At 41.1% G+C, this 22,107-nt stretch overlaps 1 protein-coding gene across 3 annotated transcripts in view; it reads right to left on the reverse strand.

Annotated features, from left to right (window-relative positions):
- The window catches only part of LOC134635624 (intermembrane lipid transfer protein VPS13B-like), a 292,458-nt gene that overhangs the window by 110,354 nt on the left and 159,997 nt on the right, over positions 1-22,107 (reverse strand). For all 3 annotated transcript variants that reach the window (XM_065471728.1, XM_063485027.1, XM_063485026.1), the window contains 5 exons: positions 20,968-21,082; positions 16,914-17,055; positions 15,782-16,054; positions 15,325-15,481; positions 14,933-15,044 (listed from right to left, as the gene is read on the reverse strand). In XM_065471728.1, coding sequence (XP_065327800.1) covers positions 14,933-15,044; positions 15,325-15,481; positions 15,782-16,054; positions 16,914-17,055; positions 20,968-21,082 — 799 coding nt within the window. The remainder of the gene's footprint in view (positions 1-14,932; positions 15,045-15,324; positions 15,482-15,781; positions 16,055-16,913; positions 17,056-20,967; positions 21,083-22,107) is intronic.

Genomic DNA, 22,107 nt, shown 5'->3' on the forward strand with positions numbered 1-22,107 from the left:
TGCCAGAAATTCGGCAACTTCTGAGGTGTGGATTTATGACCCCAGTCAAGTCCAATTGCTCTTAATTTGCATCTACCAATTATAGTAATTAAGGCTCCGAATTAGAATGCCGAGTAGCTCTCAGAGCACGAGGGGAAAATGATGTTGTGGAATAAAGCAAGTCAGCAGAATCTAAGACGCAGTCACCGAAGGACTTTAATGACACTGCTACTAAAATGATTTTTGATGACTGGAGCTTTTTCAAAAGGAGTCGAACACAGTCGCGAGAAACAAAATATCCAAGACAACAAAACTAAAACAATGCACCTAATTTGTCACAGTTGGCAATAACAAAATACTTACTTTTGAGCCAAGTACAACAAATCCAATCTTTAGTTGATTGATTTTTTTTTCTCACTGGCACAGTACACAATAAACAGAAATTGCTGCTTTCCTGAATTGTGTATTGGCTTTGATATACTGACAAACTTCCATGACAAAAACTCAATCTATTCTTTTTTATTTTAGCCCAGCAGCATTACTCATCTCCCCTGCTACTCCCAACAGAAGCATGTTATTCATTACGTTGATTGCACTTTAAAGACACTCATACTCGACCAATTATATCATATTTACACAAGATCTTAGGAGGAAACTATTACTTCTATATACAATACAAGCTGGGCTTAGTTCGAGCTCATACCACCCTCATGACAGCGGTACGCGATGGTAAGACGTTAAGAGAAAGCACTACTGAAGACGGGCCTCTGTTTACAATGACATGGTGTATACTAAAAGTCAGTGTTTGCACTTTGATTTCAACATATCATAATTACAGAAGTCATTTATCTCCCATGCAGTTTACATGTCAGAGAAGTTATAATGTTATAAACAGTCTGCGTTAGACGTAAAAGTCACTGGATAACATGTGCTCTCCACGATGGCATGTTAAACATGACAGTCTGGCCGGTGTAATTTATAGGCTCATCACGCTCGTAATTCATAATCAGATTCTTGCATCAGATCTCCATGTTGCAGAAAAAAACAAAAAAAACAAGCCATGCCTTAAGACTGAACAGATATTTCATTTGGCTTCAGCAGATGTGCATTTCATGGAATTCACACACACATTCAGTGACTGCACAAATGAAACTGCTAATCTTTTGTTATATTCTAAGATTTATTATACAGCTCAATGAGTTTTCTACAGTCACATGGTGGATACTGACTCATTTATTAACACATTATATCAAAAGTATTTTTAAAGACGTACTTATTGCATATCCTTGGCTACACATCAGTCAGAACTTTGATGCACCTCCAAACTTTCAGTCTAAAGTACTCTGCAGTTTGTCCTGGCTAATAGCACTGCAAGGGCCATTTATTGAAATGCACAGATGTCGTCCTCAACCCCACTGCTCCTGTTCTGCTTCGCCTTAGTTATGGCTGCACGCACGCATGCATGCACACACGCAAACAGACACATAGCTTGCCTGGTCTGTTTAGCTTTAACTCTGCTCCTCTGTCGCTTCTGCTGCTAGCTCCAAGCACGGAGCATTCCTGGGTAACAGGGACAGTAATTCAGTGACTTTTTAAGGGCAATGACTTCTCATTGGATTTCTTCATACAGCAGGTACATCTGCAAAGGATCTAGTTGAAAAGGGTCCTTGGATCCTCAACAACTGAACCTGCAGACAGGTTGGTCTGTGTGCATATTAGTCCATCTCAGATCCTTTCCAGCAATACACGCTCGAAGCTGACGCTGTTAACAATTGCATTTGTGTGTGTTTGAGAGTCTACGTGTCACAAAGGGACAACCCTACGATTTCTCCCACAAATCTGAATGGGCCAGTGCTTGTGAAATCACTTCCTCTCTTAGCAGTAACAGATTTGATATGCTTCCTCTCTGCTCTGAAAATGGACATAATACTGCTTTTATAAAACATGTCAGGCTGAGTTTCAGCAGTGGGTTCCTGATGCCGAGGTGTGAAGGGAATGCCTTGCTTACTTCCTCAGACCTCAGATTGAAACCAGATTTGTGTCCCCACCAAGCAATTTTCAAAGTGACGTAATCCCACCACCATTTTAATTTGAGAGGCCTTATCTCTAATTAATCGCTAAACACATGCACGGAATAGATTATTCATAACTGGATGCAGTAGAGAACATGGCAGGGGTGGTTAAGAATCTGGCTTACCCTTACGTGCAATCATCTTCATCAAGTTAAAGAAAAACAGGCCCACACCTCGGTGTTACTTTTACACCAATTATTGGAAAACTTGGAAGGAGGAAGATTCCTGATCCAAAGCTTGCTACAGGTCTCTGGCAACCCTTGTGTGTTCAGTAGGTCTGACTGACAAAGTCTGAAGTGTCTGAAACCCCTTTGATATATAAAGGATTTAGAATGACTCGGGACCCAAGCCAGTGCAGTTGTAAGTAAAATAGGTGAAGCAGTGATGCATACTGAGTAGAAATACTTCAAGACCACAGCCACTGCACACACCATCAAGACAGACAAGAAGCAGAAAACCAAGAAGTCTCTCACAAAACTGTACAATTGTTACACAGCACAGTGTTCAGACACATAGGCACATGATAAGCATCTAAAATCGAAGTTTACTCCTGCACATAAATAAGTCGTGCTCCAGCAAAAAGAGTGTTTTATGGAGCTGTAAAATTAGGCTCATTTTATGGATTCAACTGCATGAACCACTACTGATTTTTTCCACTTGATATTGATTAAGTGGTTCAGTATTGCCAAGCTGGTTCACATTAGTACAGAAACAGTTGTGTTGTGTGTATTTTTGAAGATGCTCATTTTTATCTGTGAAAACGAGTCTCTCTGGCAGAGCCTTTGAAGTTGATTACACTGTGTTTACAGCAATTATTGAATTCTGACAAATGTTTAAAGCAGCCAGATTACATATCAAGGCCCTATCCTTCTTCAGACAAAGAGCAAAAACTTTCCTAAACAAAGTCAGGGAAATGATGGCCATATTTGATTAGGTTAACGTATGCTACAGGTTAAGCAGACAGGCTGAACAAACATGTAATTGGATAACTAAAACAGTAGGTCCTTCTCACTGACGTTTGCCTCGACCTTAAACAACATTTTGTTCTAATTCAAATTTCTTTCCAGCAAACAAAAGGCAGAATGAAACAAAATACAACAACTTGCTGCTGGAAGCGCCACACATAAAGGAATTAAAAACGTATGTCTAAATCGCAAGCTTAAAGGAGAGACGGCTCGGACTTTGAAAATACGAGAGCAGCTTAAAAGCCTCTGGTGCTGCCCAGGACTGCAACACTGCAACTGCTTTCTCGTGAGATAGTATCCAAATACTTTTATGTCAGCGAGGAAAAACAGCATAAAATAATTACAATAATCTGGGGCACACATGCTTCCTACATCAGCTAATTCTTCCTCCTCTGCGAATGACTGTGGAGCCAATGTTTATAATTCTGAAGCGGATCTCAAATTCATCCAGACCTCCAAGAGTATTTACACAAAGTGACATTTCTATATGGGAGATTTCCCCTTTTCCCTCGCTAACTGAGGAAATCACACAAGGGGAGAGTACTCCTGGACTTTTTGAGTCATTTTGAGTTGTCAGTGTAGGGAAAGTCAAGGTGTTACTAGGTTAAGTATTGCTGGGATCCCCTGTATCAACTGAAATAGCGTTTCACAGAACTATAATAAAGGCTGTGTTCAATCATTCGCATCTGGACCCACCATACTGTACATGTGCAGTGACAGTGTTCTCTAAGAATCAGCACGAGATGAGTCGTTTCTGTCTGTTTGGTGGCAAAGACCTTGTTCCAGGACAAAGAACACGCACGACTTGAGAAACACAAAATGGGGAAAAAACCCGAAAGGATGGGAAAGAAAGATGAAACTGTTGTGTGATACACAGACTGAGTAGAAATTTTTAACTCATACAAGTACAGAATGAATAGAAAATCAAAAACCTGCAACATCTCATCTCTGTTCAGTCTTTCAGTTCTTCTTGTTTGAAAACATGTTTCACATGTTTTCTTTACACAGTTCCCAACAAAGTCACTTTTTTGTCTTTTAATAGCCTCCTTCACTCTCCCCTCTCCTCTCTTGCCAGTCAGTGTTTTGGTACAGTGACTCCAGAACAGTGAGAAGGAAGTGGCCCCTGCAGGCCAGGCTCCTGACAAACCACAACTCTAAACAGGCAGTGCTGTGAAAATATGGCATTCAAACAACACAATGCCAAAGCTTCTGACCGCCATGCCGACATCCTAAACAGCTGCAGGCACAGAGAACGTTGAATAGGGGGAAAAAAAACAACGGGAAAAGAAACACATAGTAATAATAAAAAAAGTAGCAGAGAGGGGGAGATTACAATCAAAAACATGCAAAGTAGATCTTAAGCAGTGTCTGAGTCAAGCTAGTAACTGGACAGGGCTGCTTTTTTTAAAAAACAACAACAAAAAAATGGGGAATTAAGAGATGAAAAAGATCTGATGCTAACACAACAGCCCCCTGTGACTCCATGGATATCTGAAAAACATATTGGACAAATAGCATGCTGTGCAGTCAGAGGCTGCGGGGAGAGAATGAAAAAAATGGAGTGAGGGATGGTTTAGGAAGGAAGGAAGGAAGGAGTGGAACAAGTAGTGCTTCTGTTGAGCAGAAAATCTGTGCAGAAAAGAAGTCCAGGTGTAAAGAATTAAAGGAGATGGCACATCAAACAGAGGTTCACTGTGCCTCTTTCCTGTCGCCCTGGTGGCAGGAAATGCTCTAAAGCATCCTGTGAGCTGACCAGAGAGAGACAGACGAGAGGGCGCAACAAGAAGTAAAGTGGAAAGTGAGGAACAGACGAGGGCAAATGTAGAAAATGTTCAACAACATCCTGCAGAGAAGTGGAAGATTAGAGGAGAGAGAAGCACATGGGAAGAAATAATGGGGAAGGGGGAGGATATATGGAATGCTGCAGCAAGAACAGTGCAGAGGAAAAGGAGAGGCTAAGGAGAAGTAGGAAAAGCTTCAATGAATGCCATTTGAGATGACTTGGCAAATTTGTGTATTGGATGTTTTTGTGTTTCAAATATGTGTGTGTCTGTGTATATGTATACATATGTATAGCTGAATATCTCCAGCTGATATCATCCTTTTAAAAAAAACCTTCTTCTGCTTAAAAACTATTTTGCAGCTTTTAAAAACTAACAATACCAGCCCATTACTGACTGCAGATAATGCGAGACCTGAAAAAAAAAACCCACTCTTAAAATCCCTGCTTAGATTTAAGAAGAGGAGATGGAATACAAATCAAGGGAGGACAAGATTGCTTTAAACACTGGCTCATCTTCATTACAGAGGAATGAAGGGGAGGCTTTGCCAACAGTTGGACATTTCATTTCAGCATAAAAATATGGAGCAAAGCATATTTGCTTCAGTTAATAATTTTTGCCCTGGTAACATGTGCGTAACAAGAGCAGTGCGATGATAAATTGACATGGGTGGGGTGCTGATTGGAGGGCTGTTGTGCATGTGTGTGTACACGGGTGTGTGGTAAGTTATAGAGGGAAGACAGGGGACCACACACCAAAGTTGTCTATATGATGGCTTCACATTTCCCTCAAACCTGCAGCTAAAGTAACATGACTGACGTTCTCACACACAACGCAACTAGCTGTAAAACTGGCCCATTTTGATCCCATGTATAAATTCTGAGGTGAGTTCAACCAAACACGCACAGCAAAGTGTCCACGGCAGCCTCGGGAATCTAATCTACTGTGTCTGCTATCTGATTCCTGCAGAACACAACTGATGTATGTAAACATTCATAATAACTCAATGGTCTCTCTAAGTGAAACAGATCGTTACGCTAAAGACCTGCGTTCATATGCTGGGAATATATCTATATCTATATATAGAGAGAGATATAGATATATACACACATGCACACATGAACATAACTCAGGACCACATAAAACACTGAATTTGTTTATTTAAAAAGAAATGTTCTCCTTCTAAAATCAAAGTGAAAATAGAGTTGTAGGGGGAGTAATTAAACACATTAGTTTACATTATATACATTAAAATAAACTATTCCAAGCAGTAAGGACTTTTAAAAACTGGTAAAGACTGGGAGGAGGAAGACAAATCTAAGCCCACTTTAGTGCCAGCTTCTTGTTCTTTCAAGTCTAGCTGGGCCTCCTGGGGTTGTAATGTGCCTCTTGTTACACAAGCATTAGGCAATTATGCCACTGGTTTCTTACTGGCTTCCCAGAGCCGCAGCAGAGCTTGTGGCTTCACACATGGACATTTGAAAGCATCTGCACATTCCTTCTTTCTCGAGGTCGACTTCTTTTTTCCCCTCTGTTGTACTTCAGTTGGTTCTGCTCTGGTGTGATGTTCGACTATGTAGCTCATTGATAACTTTGGCGGGAGACTACTGACCACACACATACACGTGTGCACATATACATGGGTGAATCATTAGAAAAAAGCAAATGTGTGTAAATGTTTACAATCTGGTGGCCACATTATGTTGTAAACCTAATGAGCACCACAATTATAAAAGTGGATTTCAGAAACTATTCTATTATGGAAGTAAACTACTGATAATTGTAACAACACTACAGCTACATGTAGCTTCACTGCTATAAGAAAAAAGGGGCTATAACTCTTCCTCCAAATGCACTTTGTAAAACCTCTTTGTGTATCTCGACACATGGCTCAAGTTCAGCTATTTCTGTGTTAATTTTATGGAGGAAAAAGAAACTAGACAAAGTGGAGACACACTGACTGTCAATACTGTATTTCTGAATTCCCCTGATAGTCCACCTGGCCCCTGCTACTGCTGTGTGACTGGCCAGTCTGAGTCTCATTGTCATTAAAATGACAGCTTCAAACCAACCACGCAGGATGCTAGAACATCAACATGTCATGAGCAGGCAGAAAAGGAACTAAAACACAATTATGCACAAGGCTGGGGTTTGACTGCAAATGCACATTTTCAGGCACACACACACACACACACACACACACACCAGAGCTAGAATGTGTATATCGCACGCTGCAGTTGAGCACAGAGCTTCCGAGGCAGGGTGTATTCTTAGAACCCTAATATCCTGCTTCAGGATGAGCCATTCGCACACGCACACGCACACACACACACACACACACACACACACACACACAAGTACAATCACTGAGGTTGGATCCCTGTGGTCATGCGGTCAACCCCTGGATCAGGCCCTTTATGAGTGAAGGACAGCTGAGGCATGATCCCTCTTGCCTCTGTCAGCATGCATCCCGAGCTGACTGACAGCAATATGCCAAAACACATGAACAGTTTCCGGGAAGCTCTGCATTAAGGTCTGTCACCTTCAGTGCCACTGAACAAAGCATGCAGAAATCCATGTTGCTTCCAACACAAAGATGCAGACAGATGAGAGGAAAAAATGATCCCGCTGTATCTGAATGGCTGTTTCAGCTTTATAATGAAAAATAAAATGGAAGGGTTTAATGAGTTCATTTTGGGTGTTTGGGGAAGTACAGTGACATACACTGCATACTTTTAGCGTTTATTCTTTATAAGGAGTTCATATTATATTCTTTTTGTTTAATTCAAACCCTGCAGAAACGCATCTTACCTATCCTCAGATATCTTGTTCACAGAGTTGAGATTATGTTTCTGGTAAATGCTGAACCCTTCGATTTAAAAAGTAACATGTTTAAAATTAGATTAATCTGAATAAGATGCATAAGCAGTTCAGGAAACAAATACATAGATTATAGACTAAGGGGACAGTTTTGGCGACTTTACCCAAAATAATAACAATGTATCCCATTGGAACAATTCTATAACAAATTGACTGGATAGCTGTTCAGACTTTATTAAGACCAAAGTGTTGGCCCGTTTGTTCCTAAGACAAGCGGGCCAGCATCACTATCTCACTGTGCCAAAAAAAGAGGAGGAAAATAAGTTGTGGTTTACTTGTTTGATTCCCTTGTGGTGAGTCCTAATACTCCCTTTTCTCTATCTTCTCCCCTTTTTTGCACACTACATTGGAGTCATATGCATAAATGGCCATAAAAATGTATAGCTGGGCCCAGGCTGGGGTTTTCTCCCTCCTAATCTCCCTAAACCTCTAACTGCAGGCCGAGGAATACAAGTGTTGTGGTACAATCTTCTCACAGAGTGGAGGGCCTGAGAATAACATCACAGAGGCCACAGATATTTATGGAATGAACCACAGGCTGTACACAGAAGTCAGCAGACACCACAACACAGCACACAAGATGCTGTATACAGCTCCCTGCTCATAGGCAAGACGCTGCCAGCTAAACAAAGTGCAATGCTGTCGTCAAAAGCTTATCAATGACATAGACAATAGATCTGGGGGGAAAGAAGTATATAGGTTAAAAATCCTGTACTTTAATAAGCATTGACATTACTTTTCTTTGCAATAATCTGTTCAATAGCCTATTGTTGGATTTTTGGTCGTCAGCTGTGACACTGTGAAGTACACCCTTAAGTCAACTATCATCATCATAGTTTGATGCTTGAACACAGTGGTCAGCTACTCTGAATCACAGATCAAGAATCAAATCCAGTGCGTCAAATCTAGTGTCCTCTGCTCTACGTTCAAAACATCAGCTCTGCAAACACAAACCAGATCTTCCCATCTCATTTACAGTTTTACAGGCAAACAGAATTTTCTTCCTTTTCATCAAATCAACTATGTGTATCTGATGTGTTTATGATAGTGTCTGGGAGTTAGAGAAATTCTTCCATGACCCCAGTTGCAACAGCAAATACTGAGAAATATCAAATTATCTAAAAGAAAAAAAGAAAATGGGGGGAAATAATCGAGAAAAAGCCGCAGCTTCAGTGGCTGAATCTAAACTTCCTGTTCACATTACAACATGTTGTCTGAGAACTGTTTCGACGTGAGACCCTCATCCTACTCCCAGTCTCATTTGTCGACTCTGTGCAGGCTATCCTGTCAGATTCAAAGCATAAATTCTAAGGCAAACTTTAATAAAAGGGGGGCGTATGATTTACTCTAGGTAGTGTCTGTCCCCATTTTTAAAACAATTTGATGCTGCATTAATTCTAAACGTCAAGGCAATGTGAAATATGTCCTCTGCATTTACCAGCACCAGGTGTTTCATTTGCCGGAATGACAAAAAAAATGTTTATTCTGGCTGACCCTCCAATCCCCGCTTATTTTATCTTTTTTTTCTTGAGAAGAGAGAAAGAGAGCGAATAGATGTATATCTGAAGTAAGAGAGCAGAAAAGAGATCAAAGAACAAAATGGAACTACATGATTTAGCGTTAACCAAGAAAGTTTTATGTCTAACAATTTCAATTACACTGTCTCATTCCTCTGCCTTTAAGGCCCAAACAGAACACCAGTGCTGTTGTTTCACACCATCAGCCACTTCACCTACGTTTGCCTGCAGGGTGGATCTGCTGTAAGAATCTTCTGTTGGTTGGCTGCGGTTCAGCATGCTCACACGGATCAGTGGCATTTCCCTTTTACGTCAATAACAGCCTAGACTGACCACTATTGATTACTGAAGTACACCATAATGATTGATCGTCCGCTTTTAATGCATTATAACAGAATGCAGATAATCACGGAATATCAAAAGGAATTGGTATAAAACATGTATTTAAACCAGTCATAAAAGAAGCAGCAATGATATCAATATACACACATGAACTAACTAAAACATCAAAACAGCTACTTAGCCAAAAAAAAAAAAAAAAGAGCAGTGCAATTAAAGAGATTTAGTGAGTTGGTTTGGCTTTTGCCCGCAGTTCTGTGTTAATGACATACTGAAATTTTTTCAAAAAAAATTAGGAGTGAAGAGTGTATACTAGGAAAAGATGATCCAGTATATTTTTAAATCCTAAAACTAAAGATGAAAATAGATCAAAGAGAACTTTGATTCAAATGGTTACGTCTGGCTGGGCAATCCCCAGACACCGTTTTTACATTCTAAAATTGTGCTCTGTGTAGAGATAAACTTTAACAGCAGGGACTAATTACACCTAAGCTTCCTTAAACAGCAACAGAATTTTGGTGCATAAAAGGTCGCCTCTTATGAAAGCACCTGATTGTTTAGGTAGGTCAATGGAGGTGTCTAAAAGAATCATGATAAAGAGTCCTCTTATTCTGGCGAGATATTACGATTACTGCCATCGTAGCTTCTGAACCGAGTTCATCATTAAACCTGCTCAGCAGCCAGGGAGTTTTTAAATGAACTCAGTGTATATAAGAGTAGGTCCTGGGTGTCACTGTGTGTGGCCTGAGAAGCTCCTCTCCGCTGCGGCAGCGAAGCAAAGCTGGAGCACTTTTCGCTGGTGTAAACAAACGGGGAAATGGGGCACTTGGCAGCCGACTAAAGTGAGTGATGAGGCAAGTGTGCGCTGAAGCATCTAATGAATCATTTACTGGGAATGCTGGGTTTTATGAGCAAAAGACAGATGAGGAGGAAGACAAGAAAGAAGGAGACCAGCTGAGAGCATCGAAAAAGAATTACTTTTTTATGAAAAGAAAAGAAAGTTGGTGAGCTGCAGCTGTCATGGAGACACCTGAGAAGATCGGTCAATGTTTTACCCCAACGTGAGGACGAGATTAGAATACATAAAAATAATCCTTCTGCTAGCGCAGCACCAGCAGCATATGAACCTCACTGAATTTACTGAGGTGGCTGCTGAAGCTGTGACAGGTTTGCACCTTTGAACAGAGCTGCTGTACTGAAGGCCTATAAGTGGTCGTATACTCTGCTACGTTTTTACACCTCCAAGGAGAGACAGAATCGCTACCTCTGCTTCTACAACTGAGTGAACAAATATCCAGAGCAGTGAGTGAAATCGCTCTTTATTATAGGACATACACAAAACATCTTGGAATTGTAAAACTTTTTTTTTCCCCTTTGGCAACTTGTATTCCTTTATCACTTTATTCACACACTCCCATCCATGGAAAGGATGCTACTGTGGGAGATGGGTGCATATAATGTTCTGCCAGGGAATTTTATTAGTAACAGGCAACATCCTGGCTTCACTGGGCTGTGTTTATCTGTGGAGGGGAGATCCCCATCACAACCACTTATTAGGACATATATGTGGCTTTAACCAGGCAGCCATTCAACAGCAATAAGGAGCTGGGTTACTGACCACAAGTAACTGGGAGTGGGACCATTTTAACCAACACTGAAGCAACCAAGAGAAAACGGAAGACAGGAAGGAAATAACAAATACACATAGAAACACAAGGGAAAAGAGAGACATTCAGCAGAAGGCGGTAGCATGAAGAAATGTCATGTTCTGGAAACTCCGTGTGGAAGAAAAAGAGACAGGAGTACATCATGTCCATTGATACAGCCACATCATGCTGACTAGATTCTGTATCACCGCTCACGCACAGCTTTCCCTGCCGTTACTGTAGAAACACGAGCGTCTGCACAGATCAAAACAAACAAACAAAAAAAAAATGTGGCAGCTGGATGCTTCATAACTCTCCTTTGGAGAGAGCATGAGGTAAATGAATATGTGATGGAATCTAGAGCTGTGTCCTCGAGATGTGGGGGTGATGGGAAATACGCAGGATATTTTAAGTCTCAAACACACGCATACACATGTCCAAACATGTGCAGACACACAAATGGAGAAGGCAAATAATATTTAAATCGCTTCGGTGCAAAATTTTAAAGGTTTCATTTAACAACAACAAGGAGCAATTATTAAGGGTAAGTCTTCCTGTCACTGATAAATGAGGAGAGCCTCTTTGTCTCATTCTATATTCTCAAATTAAAAAATGAGTCATAAAAACACAAATGAAATCCATGTGTAGCCATAGTGAGACTTTAAAGATGAGCCCTCTTTCAGTCAGGGATGTCTGGTTGCCCTTTCAGATTTGCCAAATAATCTGACAATCATGTATGTTTTTCATTTTTGTTTTCATCTACAACAAAAGATAATGAGTGCCATGCATGTTTAATATATAGTACTACTACAAAGTATGCACTTTATCAAAAATGTATATAATTTAAAATATGAATATACTTCATTTGTTTTTTAATTTAATATCATGTTAAAAGACAAATTATCTTGGTATTTCAAAGCTGTTCCCCAGCATAGAAGAACCTTTCAATACAATGTTCCCTGAGTTCTAAAAAACATCTCAGTGGAAAAAGGGGAGTGAAAGATAGAAAGAGAGAAAAATGGGAGCAGGGAGTGAAAGATATGAAATTTTACAGAGGCACAAACCACAACAAAGTGAGGGTTGAAAGTGTGCTGGACATTCCCCGGGCTGGTGCTCGTACTTGGAAAAAGACGGCCTTTTCAAGACAGGAAAATGATTACAGCTGTGTAAATTGACAGCGGCCTTGTAGCTGAAGATGAAGAGGGCGAAAGAAGGGAAGCCTGCAGCCCCGTCATAACTCCAGCTTGGTCTACAAACTGCTGGGGTCGACTCCTTCGGGGGGGAAAAAAAACATCACACGATCAATTTAAATGGTGTTAATTGCTGCCAAATCAGCCTGGTGGTGGCTATCAACTTAGCTTAACAGCATTCCAGTCAAACGCGTTTGTTTTTCCATCTCTGCGTAAATGCTAAATGCACACCGTGCTGTGAACGCGGAGAAGCTGAAAGGCACTGAAGTGTGTTGGAGCTTAAGTAAAACATCAAGATAAGCTCCATCAAGATGTTTACACAGTTTCACTATTTTAGCTCGCACTCTTCTCTCTTCTCACGTCTCGTCTCCTAGGGTGGCATTACAGTAAATCTTGGTTTTAGACATTGTGAGGCAATCATTTCAAGTACAGTAGACAATAACAGCATAGCTACTTAGATCAGTCATTCAATTGTGACAACAGATGTGATTAGTGGTAGACTTTAAACAGAATTGCAGCAAATGGCTACTGGGACTCACAGACATATTTCTTCCTATAGCCACAGTTTGTTAGAGATTGTAAACACACTTTGGTTTGCATGATTACAGACTCTCCCTATGACTTTCTCTATGCAACCTGGGGGAGCACACGCAGTAGGATTCGGCACAGATAAATCGCAATATTATGTCAACAAGTCTCTGATCTCAGGGTTATCAATCATGTGACTCATAAGTCTGATCATTCTAAATTGGAGGGCAGATGTGAACAGTGAAGGTGGTGAAGATAATGCCTGGTTAGGAATGGAAGAATGAACACAGAGAGTGGCTCAATGTAATTCCTGGGTTTTGCTGAAGAGAGGGAAGTGGTGGCTCTTGGCTTCTGTCTGCAGAAGTTAGAAGACAACTGGATGTGGGTGTGTTTGCAGCATACAAACATACCATGCCTGCTGTTAGTGTTTGTCACATAGTACGCCTATATATTTGTGTACCCTGCACATCTGGGTGGGAAGTCATGCAGAAGGTGATCGCCTCTGTGACTGTATGTGCCCCCCCTTGACAGCATGCACAGTATGTCCATGTCCGTGTGTGTGTCCATGTCTGCTTGGGTTAGGGTGGAGCATCGTGCGATGGAATCTGGTGTCTATGAGCAAATGTGGGCACCGCAGCCACAGAGCCACCAGTCCTCTAACTACTAGAGGTAAAACATTACTGGCCAGTATGGGCTGAAATTGCATGGCTGGTCTAACTGGTTTTTCGGGTGAAAAACAGAGAAAAACTCCAGATTATTTTCCATGCCCACAAAGACATCATTTATCATCTGACAAGATAACAACATAGCCAACATGTCAACAAAATAAATCTATGCAAAGTTGCCACGGAAACTGAGCAGATACATCCCATTAGCTGTACTAACTTGTACCAAAACAAACAGCAAACATTTCAGCACAGCACACTGTGTGAATCTCATGATGCTGGTAACTGATCGATATCGTTCTTGCTCCATTAGCTCAAATACAAAAGTGAGACTGTGAGGGAGACAGTTTGGAAACTTTGGGTGAAATGTGCACAGTGTAGGACAGAGTGCAGTATTTTGTACATTTGTGCTTTGGGTATCTTTAGGGCTAGGCCCTCTGAGACTCTGTGCTTTTTGCAATCAACCTACTTGTGACACGTACACCAAGCGAAAGTGGCAATGAAGCCTAAAATGGCCTCGCTTCTCCTTTTGTTAACCGCCTAACTTTTTCCTCATTTCAAATCAACTCACATCGCACTCGCAGCTGCACAAAGCATTAGGCACCACTTTTATCTCCCTCATTACATGTGTTTGCCAGCTCCATATCTGCCCATTCGCACAACTGCTCTCCCTCTCTCTTTCACACACATACGTGCTGCGGGGCTGTGGTTTTCAGGCAGCTATGACACAATCCAGATTCTTTTAGCTGCCTATAGCAGGGAAATGTGCTTTGTGCGGAACTATTTCCCTACCAAGTCCAGATTTTCCCTGCGTTGCAGCTTTGATCCACATGGCACGAGGGGCTTGTGTCAACAGTCTTGTGTTTAAGCTGGAGGCACGGGAGACCGCCAAGATGTCATTGAATTAATTCCAGGGACAGCTCTACCACTTAGAGGTGCTGTTACCCACCACATCCTCAATGCCCCCCCCCCCCCCCAAGGTAGCCAGCATCCTGAGAGACAGGTGAGCACCCATATACATGTACATGGCTACCAAGCATGTAGTTCCAGGAGGTTTAATGCTGAAGTCGTATGTGTGCTTTAAAAGTATTACATGTTAATGTAATCTAAATGATTAAATTTAATGACAGGAAGGAAGTGGGAAATATTTGCCTAATAAAAGAAGGGGAGAAGAAATTCAAGTGACAAGAAACTGACTGAATTATAAAAAGAAGGAGAATTAGATACAAACATCCTCATAGCTGCTGTTTTAGAGTGATTGTGTAGCACTTAGCTAGCAAAATAATAAAAAATGAAATAAATAAATATTTCAAAAAAGATAAATGAATCATAAATTATAAAGGAGATTTGATGGCAAGAGATTGGCTTACTGGTAGATGTCTTTTCGCAGCACAGTGCGGGTCAGCGGGTTATCAGCCTGAGGAGCCATACTGAGGGAGCCTAGCTTCAACACCAAGGTGTCTTCCTTCTTCATGTGGGAATCTACCAGGTCACATACAAATACACAGAACACAAAATTAAGCACACCACTTACAAAGGAGAAGGAATGGTTTGATGCAGAAAAATATATTGCTGATTTATAAAAAAATGAAGTCAAAGCATATGATAATTGATACTGGCAGAATTCATTAGTGTTATTATTTTTACAGTAATAAAAGTTTTAATCAGACCTCATTATATATACTGTACTATTCTGTCTCATATATCTTTGCATTCCGTTGTGAAGGCTCTATAATGTCTTTAAACAAAGTAATTCTCTAACCTGACCCAAGCTGTTTGTCTTGTGTCCCAGGGCAGAAGACCCTGATCACACTTGTGTTGATGTAGATGAGAGGAAGACATCGAGAGGTCAATGTGTGGCTTCTCATTGGCTGACCTGCTGATTTCCCACGCTCTCTGTAGCGTCTTGGTACCTTCGCCTGAAAATTTATGAAGCCAAAAGTACAGGTGATGTATTCAGAAGATCAAGGTTAGCTGGCCTCTTAAACTACATCAAATTATTTGAACTGGCTTATTTTTTTCCAATATATTTCATCTATTAATGTTAAAACTGATTAAAAATCATCAGGATTTCAATTCCTGTGCCCAGTACTTTTTATAACTATATTACAAAAGGCTACACTTAAATGAAAAGACGTTTGTTATGCTGTTTATTTCCCACGTGGTCCCAGCGTTAACAAACTTCACAGTTATTAGAACTGACAGACATTTTTTGCTACCTGGAACACTCCTGCTACTGTGGCCAGTAAGGGACAGGACAGAACCACATCAAAAGGCTGGGCTGTCAGCAGGATTTCTCTCAGGTACAGCGGCGAGCTGTCTGCCAGAGGATCAGTGGTCACCTGCTGATTGGCAATGGTAGCACTGCTGCGGGTTGGCCGCTCAGGCCGAGTGGTGAGTTTATGACGGACATTTTTGGTGACAGCTTGCGTGTAGGTGATTGACAGAAAGCCGTGCTGCTGGTGAGAGCCCTCCAGGACTTTAGCTGCCGTCTGGCCAGCGGTAAGACAGGACAAATCACACATGAGCTATATCACACAGGAGTCACACGCAAATACAATTCATAGTTTATTGTTTAGACTAATTTTGTAGGTAAAGGTTAAACCACAATAAAATAAATGAATAACTTTTTGAGCTATTTTTCTCAGATCGCATTTTAATTTGAAATATTTTTTACCAAAAAAATTCACGAGAATCATGTTGGAATCAATGATCTATTTAGTTTAGAGGATTAGATTTACACTTTCCCCTTCAATTTCTGAAAAACCTGACATCACTTTTTCATATATAGCTCAAAAAGCATGCAAAGCTTCCATTTTATTATTTATTTGAAAAACAATTATGGGGTGAAAACAATTAAATACAGAGTACCTCTGAAAAAAGAAGTTTCATTCTAAATGTTTAATGATTAAAAGACAAGCTGATTGATTATAGGCATCAAGGTAAAGTGCTACAACATCCAGTAACAGTGGATTAAATAGCTGCTGACAAAAGGATTCATTAACTGATCATTTTCGAAGTTCTGCACCCTTTTAGGAGACTTCCTATTAAACCTAAATAAATACAAAGAGACCCAAATAGTGATGTTCAGACTATCTACCTGATCTATTCCTCAGAGACAAAGTGCTGTATGTCACTTTTTGTAGTTATTTTACTTACTTAAACTATTTTTTTTATCTGTTGTTGTTCATGGAATGACAGTTTTGTACTGTGCTGGTGGACAATTTAAAAGCATATTTAAAATTGATTTACATCAGAAGCCTTCGATTCTGAAACACCTCTGAGGAACATACAGAACTCTATTAAGCCACTGTTGATGGAGGAAAAAAACAAGAAGAGCGGGATTCTTACAGGAGAGAAAAAGCCAGAGAAGTGGCTGAAAGACTCTTGCTTGCTGACGGGTCGAACCAACACAGTGCGTCTGTTCAGCTTGTCAGTGCAAGAAAGGACCACTCCTCCACAGCCGCCCGAGCTCCGAACACCCTCCTCCATACTGGAGGGAAGGAGAGAAAGGAGATGCAGAAAAGAACAGAGGAGAAGAAGTCACACAGAGAGGGCAGAAAAGATGAGGAAAAAAGGTATAACTAGAAGAAGATAATTAAATATAGAATAAACTGATTAAACCCACAGGAAGCTGCTCCAGCTTGAACCAACTGAAGTATTACATTGTCATGGTCTTATACTATCCAGCAATAAAGATGTTGAAGCAACTGTTTAAGTTGTGTTTTGAATGAAAAGTACACAAGGTACCCAAAGCACTTTAAAAAAATGAAGATTCAAAAGTTTTCTTTGCTTTAATGTTTAATAATTTTAGTTTCTATTCATTATCATCTGACTAAACTGCATAATTATGGTCAAATCTGTGCTAACTGACACATTTTCATTTGCTTGCCAGTATAAGACCATCACCAGAATGAAATTTGTCAACAAGAAAAGGGAATGCCCATGTTTTAGTCTCCTCCAGCAGACACAGAGAAGAAAGGCTCTCAATATTTTTCATTGGTTTGATTATTCAGCTAGTCAGAATCACTGGAGAGACAGGTGAGTGTTACACCATAAGCAGAATTTAATTCTGTGATTATATTTCCACCTGTTTTGATGTTATTAATGTGTTCATCATCGCCAAACACAATATTTTGTCATTTATCTTCCTTTAGTTTCCTGTCTCTCCAGCACGAGAAGAGATAAGTGACCTTGATTAGGAGCAATAAGATGGCGAGGCACAGTATAAAGAGACCTAAGGCTGCCATAGCTGTTCTGAGATAGGCAGAGGCCTCACCACAGATGTCTCCTTGCACTGCAGAATGAGTCCTTCATAGGTGCCACAGTGCCAGACCTGCCCTGGCCTGGAGAGAGACACAAGGCCCATCTTAAAACAGTACCTGGGATTACTCGTGTTGCTGTGCCAGGGCCTGAAAATGTCTCATCAATGGCAAAATACAAAAGTGAACCACAGGCCGATACTAACATTTTTATCAACCTTTGAGATACTAAAGTTACACACCCCTATAAATTTTATATACTAAGATTATTTGATCTTTTCATTTATTACTATAGCCATCCATAAGAAGCAGAAACCACCTGTGGAGCACAAATCAAAAGAAAATAACATGAACGCAGACATAACAACACAACAATTACCATTCTCAATTTGCAGTACCACAAAAAAACAAACAAACACAAAAAAAACTACCCCAAATCTGGAGAATGTGAAACATGTGCACACACAAATAGTATCAAATGGTGCACAATACATTATGGCAAAATGCTTCGCACAGTGGAAATGGTTCAATACCATCAGCATCTTTCCTTTTAGTAACCCTCTCACTCACCTTGCCCACCTCTCACTTCATTACACCCCATTAGTATACTGAGAGTTCAGCGAGAGAGGACTGGTCCCAGTGGCGAGTGCGTTTCTGTGTGTTCCAGGCATTGTTACATAGTGTGCATGTTCTTTCTTTGCACACTTGTGCGAATATATCTTTGTAATCTGCTCTCTCACTTGTGAGAGTAACTAATCGACACACGGACCCCCCACGGCACCTCGTCTCTCTTTTCTCCCTCTGTGCTTCCATCCAGTCATCCTTCGCTGCCTCCTATTTGTGGAACAGCTGGAAGACATCAGCTCCAATTTGCGTGAGATGCTCAACAGAGTGAATAAGGGTGCACTGTATCTCGGGAGCATCTCTGTGGTACAGTTAAATGTACGTCTTTCCGACAACACGGCAAATAGCCTTACACAGTCTAACACTCTGCCGCCTTTTTGCCTTCGTGTCTCACTTCAGTTTCCCTCCTCAGCTTTATAATAAGTGAGCCCAGTACCGATGAGGTGCAACACCCACCTAATTTGTCCTCCCTACAGACTACTTCTGTCATTTTCCTTCTCTCCTGCTCACTTTTTCTGTCTAACTCCAATTTTGATACAATCACGAATTCAGTTATATATTTACCTCCCATATTTACTTGCCCTATCTAACTTTCCATTCATTTTCCAGCAGTGAGATAGCTAAGGCCAGATGAGGCATTTTCTCTGTCAAGCTTGATCTAATCTAACCCACTGCACACAAATAACCTGGGTTTGGTGATGAAATACCAAACAATTATCTGTTCAGAATGATTAATATGGACTCCACTGGATGTGGGCTCTCTTGTATTTGTGGATGACGTGGATTAGATTGGGCCCGCAGCCCAGAGGTCCTCCACTGTGTCCTAAACAGCCATGACTGTAACCTGGCTTGGATAATGAAGTGCTTCTGCCTGCCAGAACATTGTTCAGTGAAAGTGTGTTGGGACCACGTTGTTTAATTCACATTAAACTGAAATAACCTAGAAATGAGAAAATTGACTTATTATCTACTTAGGAAGGCATAGAGGTCTAGTAAAAAGATTAGGCTTGGCGCTGCCTCAGAAGCAATTAGACACACACCTGTGGAGAGCAGAACCGCACGATATAATGACCCAAAGCACCTTCACTCTCTAAAAATGTCTAACCGCTGACTTGGTCCTGGCTTAAACTGTTACTCAATACTGTACAGAACACATGTGGCCTGACGGAATATAAATTAACCAGCTAAGGCAAAACAGGGAGGTCTGTGAGACGCCTGCTAGACAGTCAGGTTCACAGCCAAGGCAATCAACTCAGTCCCTCTTTGACCTGTAGTGACATGCCCAAGATCCAGATAAGATGAGTTTTAAATCTGGCAAATCAGCATCGATAGCTATTATCATATCGATGGTAAGACCGTTGATTGCTAATGATGGGGTCCAGTACAGGCTCAGGGCCCGTGAAGATCAATCTCTCTTTCGCTGTCTGGCTCGATCAGAGCATAAGACACTTATAGGGGTGTATCTACACCGACACTTATGAACATACACTGCAAAATACACACAAAAATAGTCTGCCCGCTGGATGCAACATGCAGCAGTGTTAGATCGCTGTTTCATTATCTCCTCAGACAGAGACAGGGGGAATTGCCTCCTGCTAAGCGGTCTCTTCGCAACAGAACAAGACTTCAGGCACGTACACAACATGCCCTTGGAACTGCTGAATTTATCGCCGTGGTATGAGATCGTAGCACGGAGAGAGAAAAATAAGGATTTAGACACTGAAAATAAAGTCCCTCTTCAATTAATGGGAGACACATGTATGTGGGGCATGGGAAAAAATCTGTACTTTCATTTCAAGCTCCTCTATGCTACAGTATTTTCTTTCATCATTTCAGAACCCAGAGCTAAATTAGCCCATTGTGACTGTAACTTGACATGGGGAGAGATTACCATAAAGATGCAGTGGAACGTCGCCCAGTGGTTTTCCTCCCCTAACAACGTGTTAATGTTTCTGTGAATCAATTCAGACACCGCAGACAGAAAGAAAATGACTGACGGACTGACTGAACTACCGCTCTGAGTCAGAGTTGGGCCGGCCCAGAATCCATTCAGCGCGTCTATCTAGTCAGTCGGTCCATCTGTCTGTTAGTCTGTGGTCAACACCACAACAGCTGTCTGGAAAGACAAGGACGTTGAGGCGATAATCCAGAAAATTATATGAGCAGAAGTGGGAACAGACCAAAGTGGCAGTACTGGTGGTAAAAGTGTGTGTGGGATTGCAAGAGCACAAGCGTAAGGGGGCTGCATGGTGTCCTGGTGGATAAATGTGGGATCCCAGGTTTTACTGCAGTTGAGTCTACATAAATTACTTACAACATTTACTACAAAAGCTTGCAGGCTAAAAATTTGTGGGGGGAAAAAACCTATACAGACCTATCCAAGGAAAAATCAACAAAGCTCCTTAGTAAGATGTCAACAACAGAACAGAACATCAGATATCCTTGCTGTAAGGTGCCAGTGGTTCAGGCTTTTCCTTTAATTTGCTCTGTCTCTTTACATGCAGTAGATCCCCTTGTACCTGCATATGTAGTGGTCGATGTTGAAGCTGCCAACTTTACATTTGATCTTTGTATAGACATCTTGGACATCCACAGAGGCACTCAGGTCTTCTAGTTCACTGATGACGCAGATCTCTGGCAGAAAGACAAAAACAGAAGAGAATATAATATAATAATTAAGATAAACCACAGTGGAAAGACATACATTTACCAAGAAGCTCAAATTTGTGTCAACCCTTAGTTTGCAATATTCTGTGGCCACCCTAGCACTTCACAAACAGGCATTACAGCTGAACTTGGACTGCATGAGAGGAAGTTTAATCTGTGCGAGTGAATTTCATTAGCCTATCCAGGTCTTGCCTTTGGCCATAATCCGGCTGCTGTGGTCAGTTCCTGCACAGTGGATGCTCAGTGTGTTTTTGAAGCTAGACCAGTGTTGCTGATCAAGACTGAAGCCACACAGATACACACACACACATCCAGAAATATGTGCAAACGCATGCAGTATTTGTATTGGTATGCCTGGCTGTGTTTCAGTGCTCTGTTTGTATTTCAGAAGGCAAAGCATCTTCTCAGTTTAACACGATATCCAACTGGCCCCAGAACCCTCAATCTGTCTTAATGAGGAAAGAGAGGGTGAATGTGTATTTACACAATATTGAAAACCATGTGGACTCTTCTGTGTGTATTCCTAAAGTTGCATGTGTGTACCTCTGAGCACCTTGTGTGCAAACAAAATTCACCCACTGCAGGCAAAGTGAGTAAGGTTCATAGAAGGACTGATTAACTTTGTACTGAACCGAGCTTGCGAGCTTAACTGTTGAGTCGCTCTCATTGTTTCCACTGAGAAAGTCCCACAATCACAGACTAGCTTGGGAAATTGGACATTGTACATCTGAAACTATGGTTGCTGTTGTACTGTTGCCTTGTGGTAATTCTGAGAAATGTAGATGTTCCTAATAGCTTACTAATATTGAAACACAAGGCTTGTCAGCTTTATTGTGGATACCGCGTGGAAAAAAAACCTCTCCCAAGTTGTTTGATACTCAAAAAGTCATAGTCTCCAACACAGTGCTGATATTGATGTATGAGTTTTCTAAACCCACCCTGTGAGAGTACTGGAAACCCTTAGTCCCTTCATCTTAGAATGGCTCATCTTG

The sequence above is a fragment of the Pelmatolapia mariae genome, linkage group LG10_11 (assembly GCF_036321145.2).
Source record: "Pelmatolapia mariae isolate MD_Pm_ZW linkage group LG10_11, Pm_UMD_F_2, whole genome shotgun sequence".
NCBI lineage: Eukaryota > Metazoa > Chordata > Actinopteri > Cichliformes > Cichlidae > Pelmatolapia > Pelmatolapia mariae.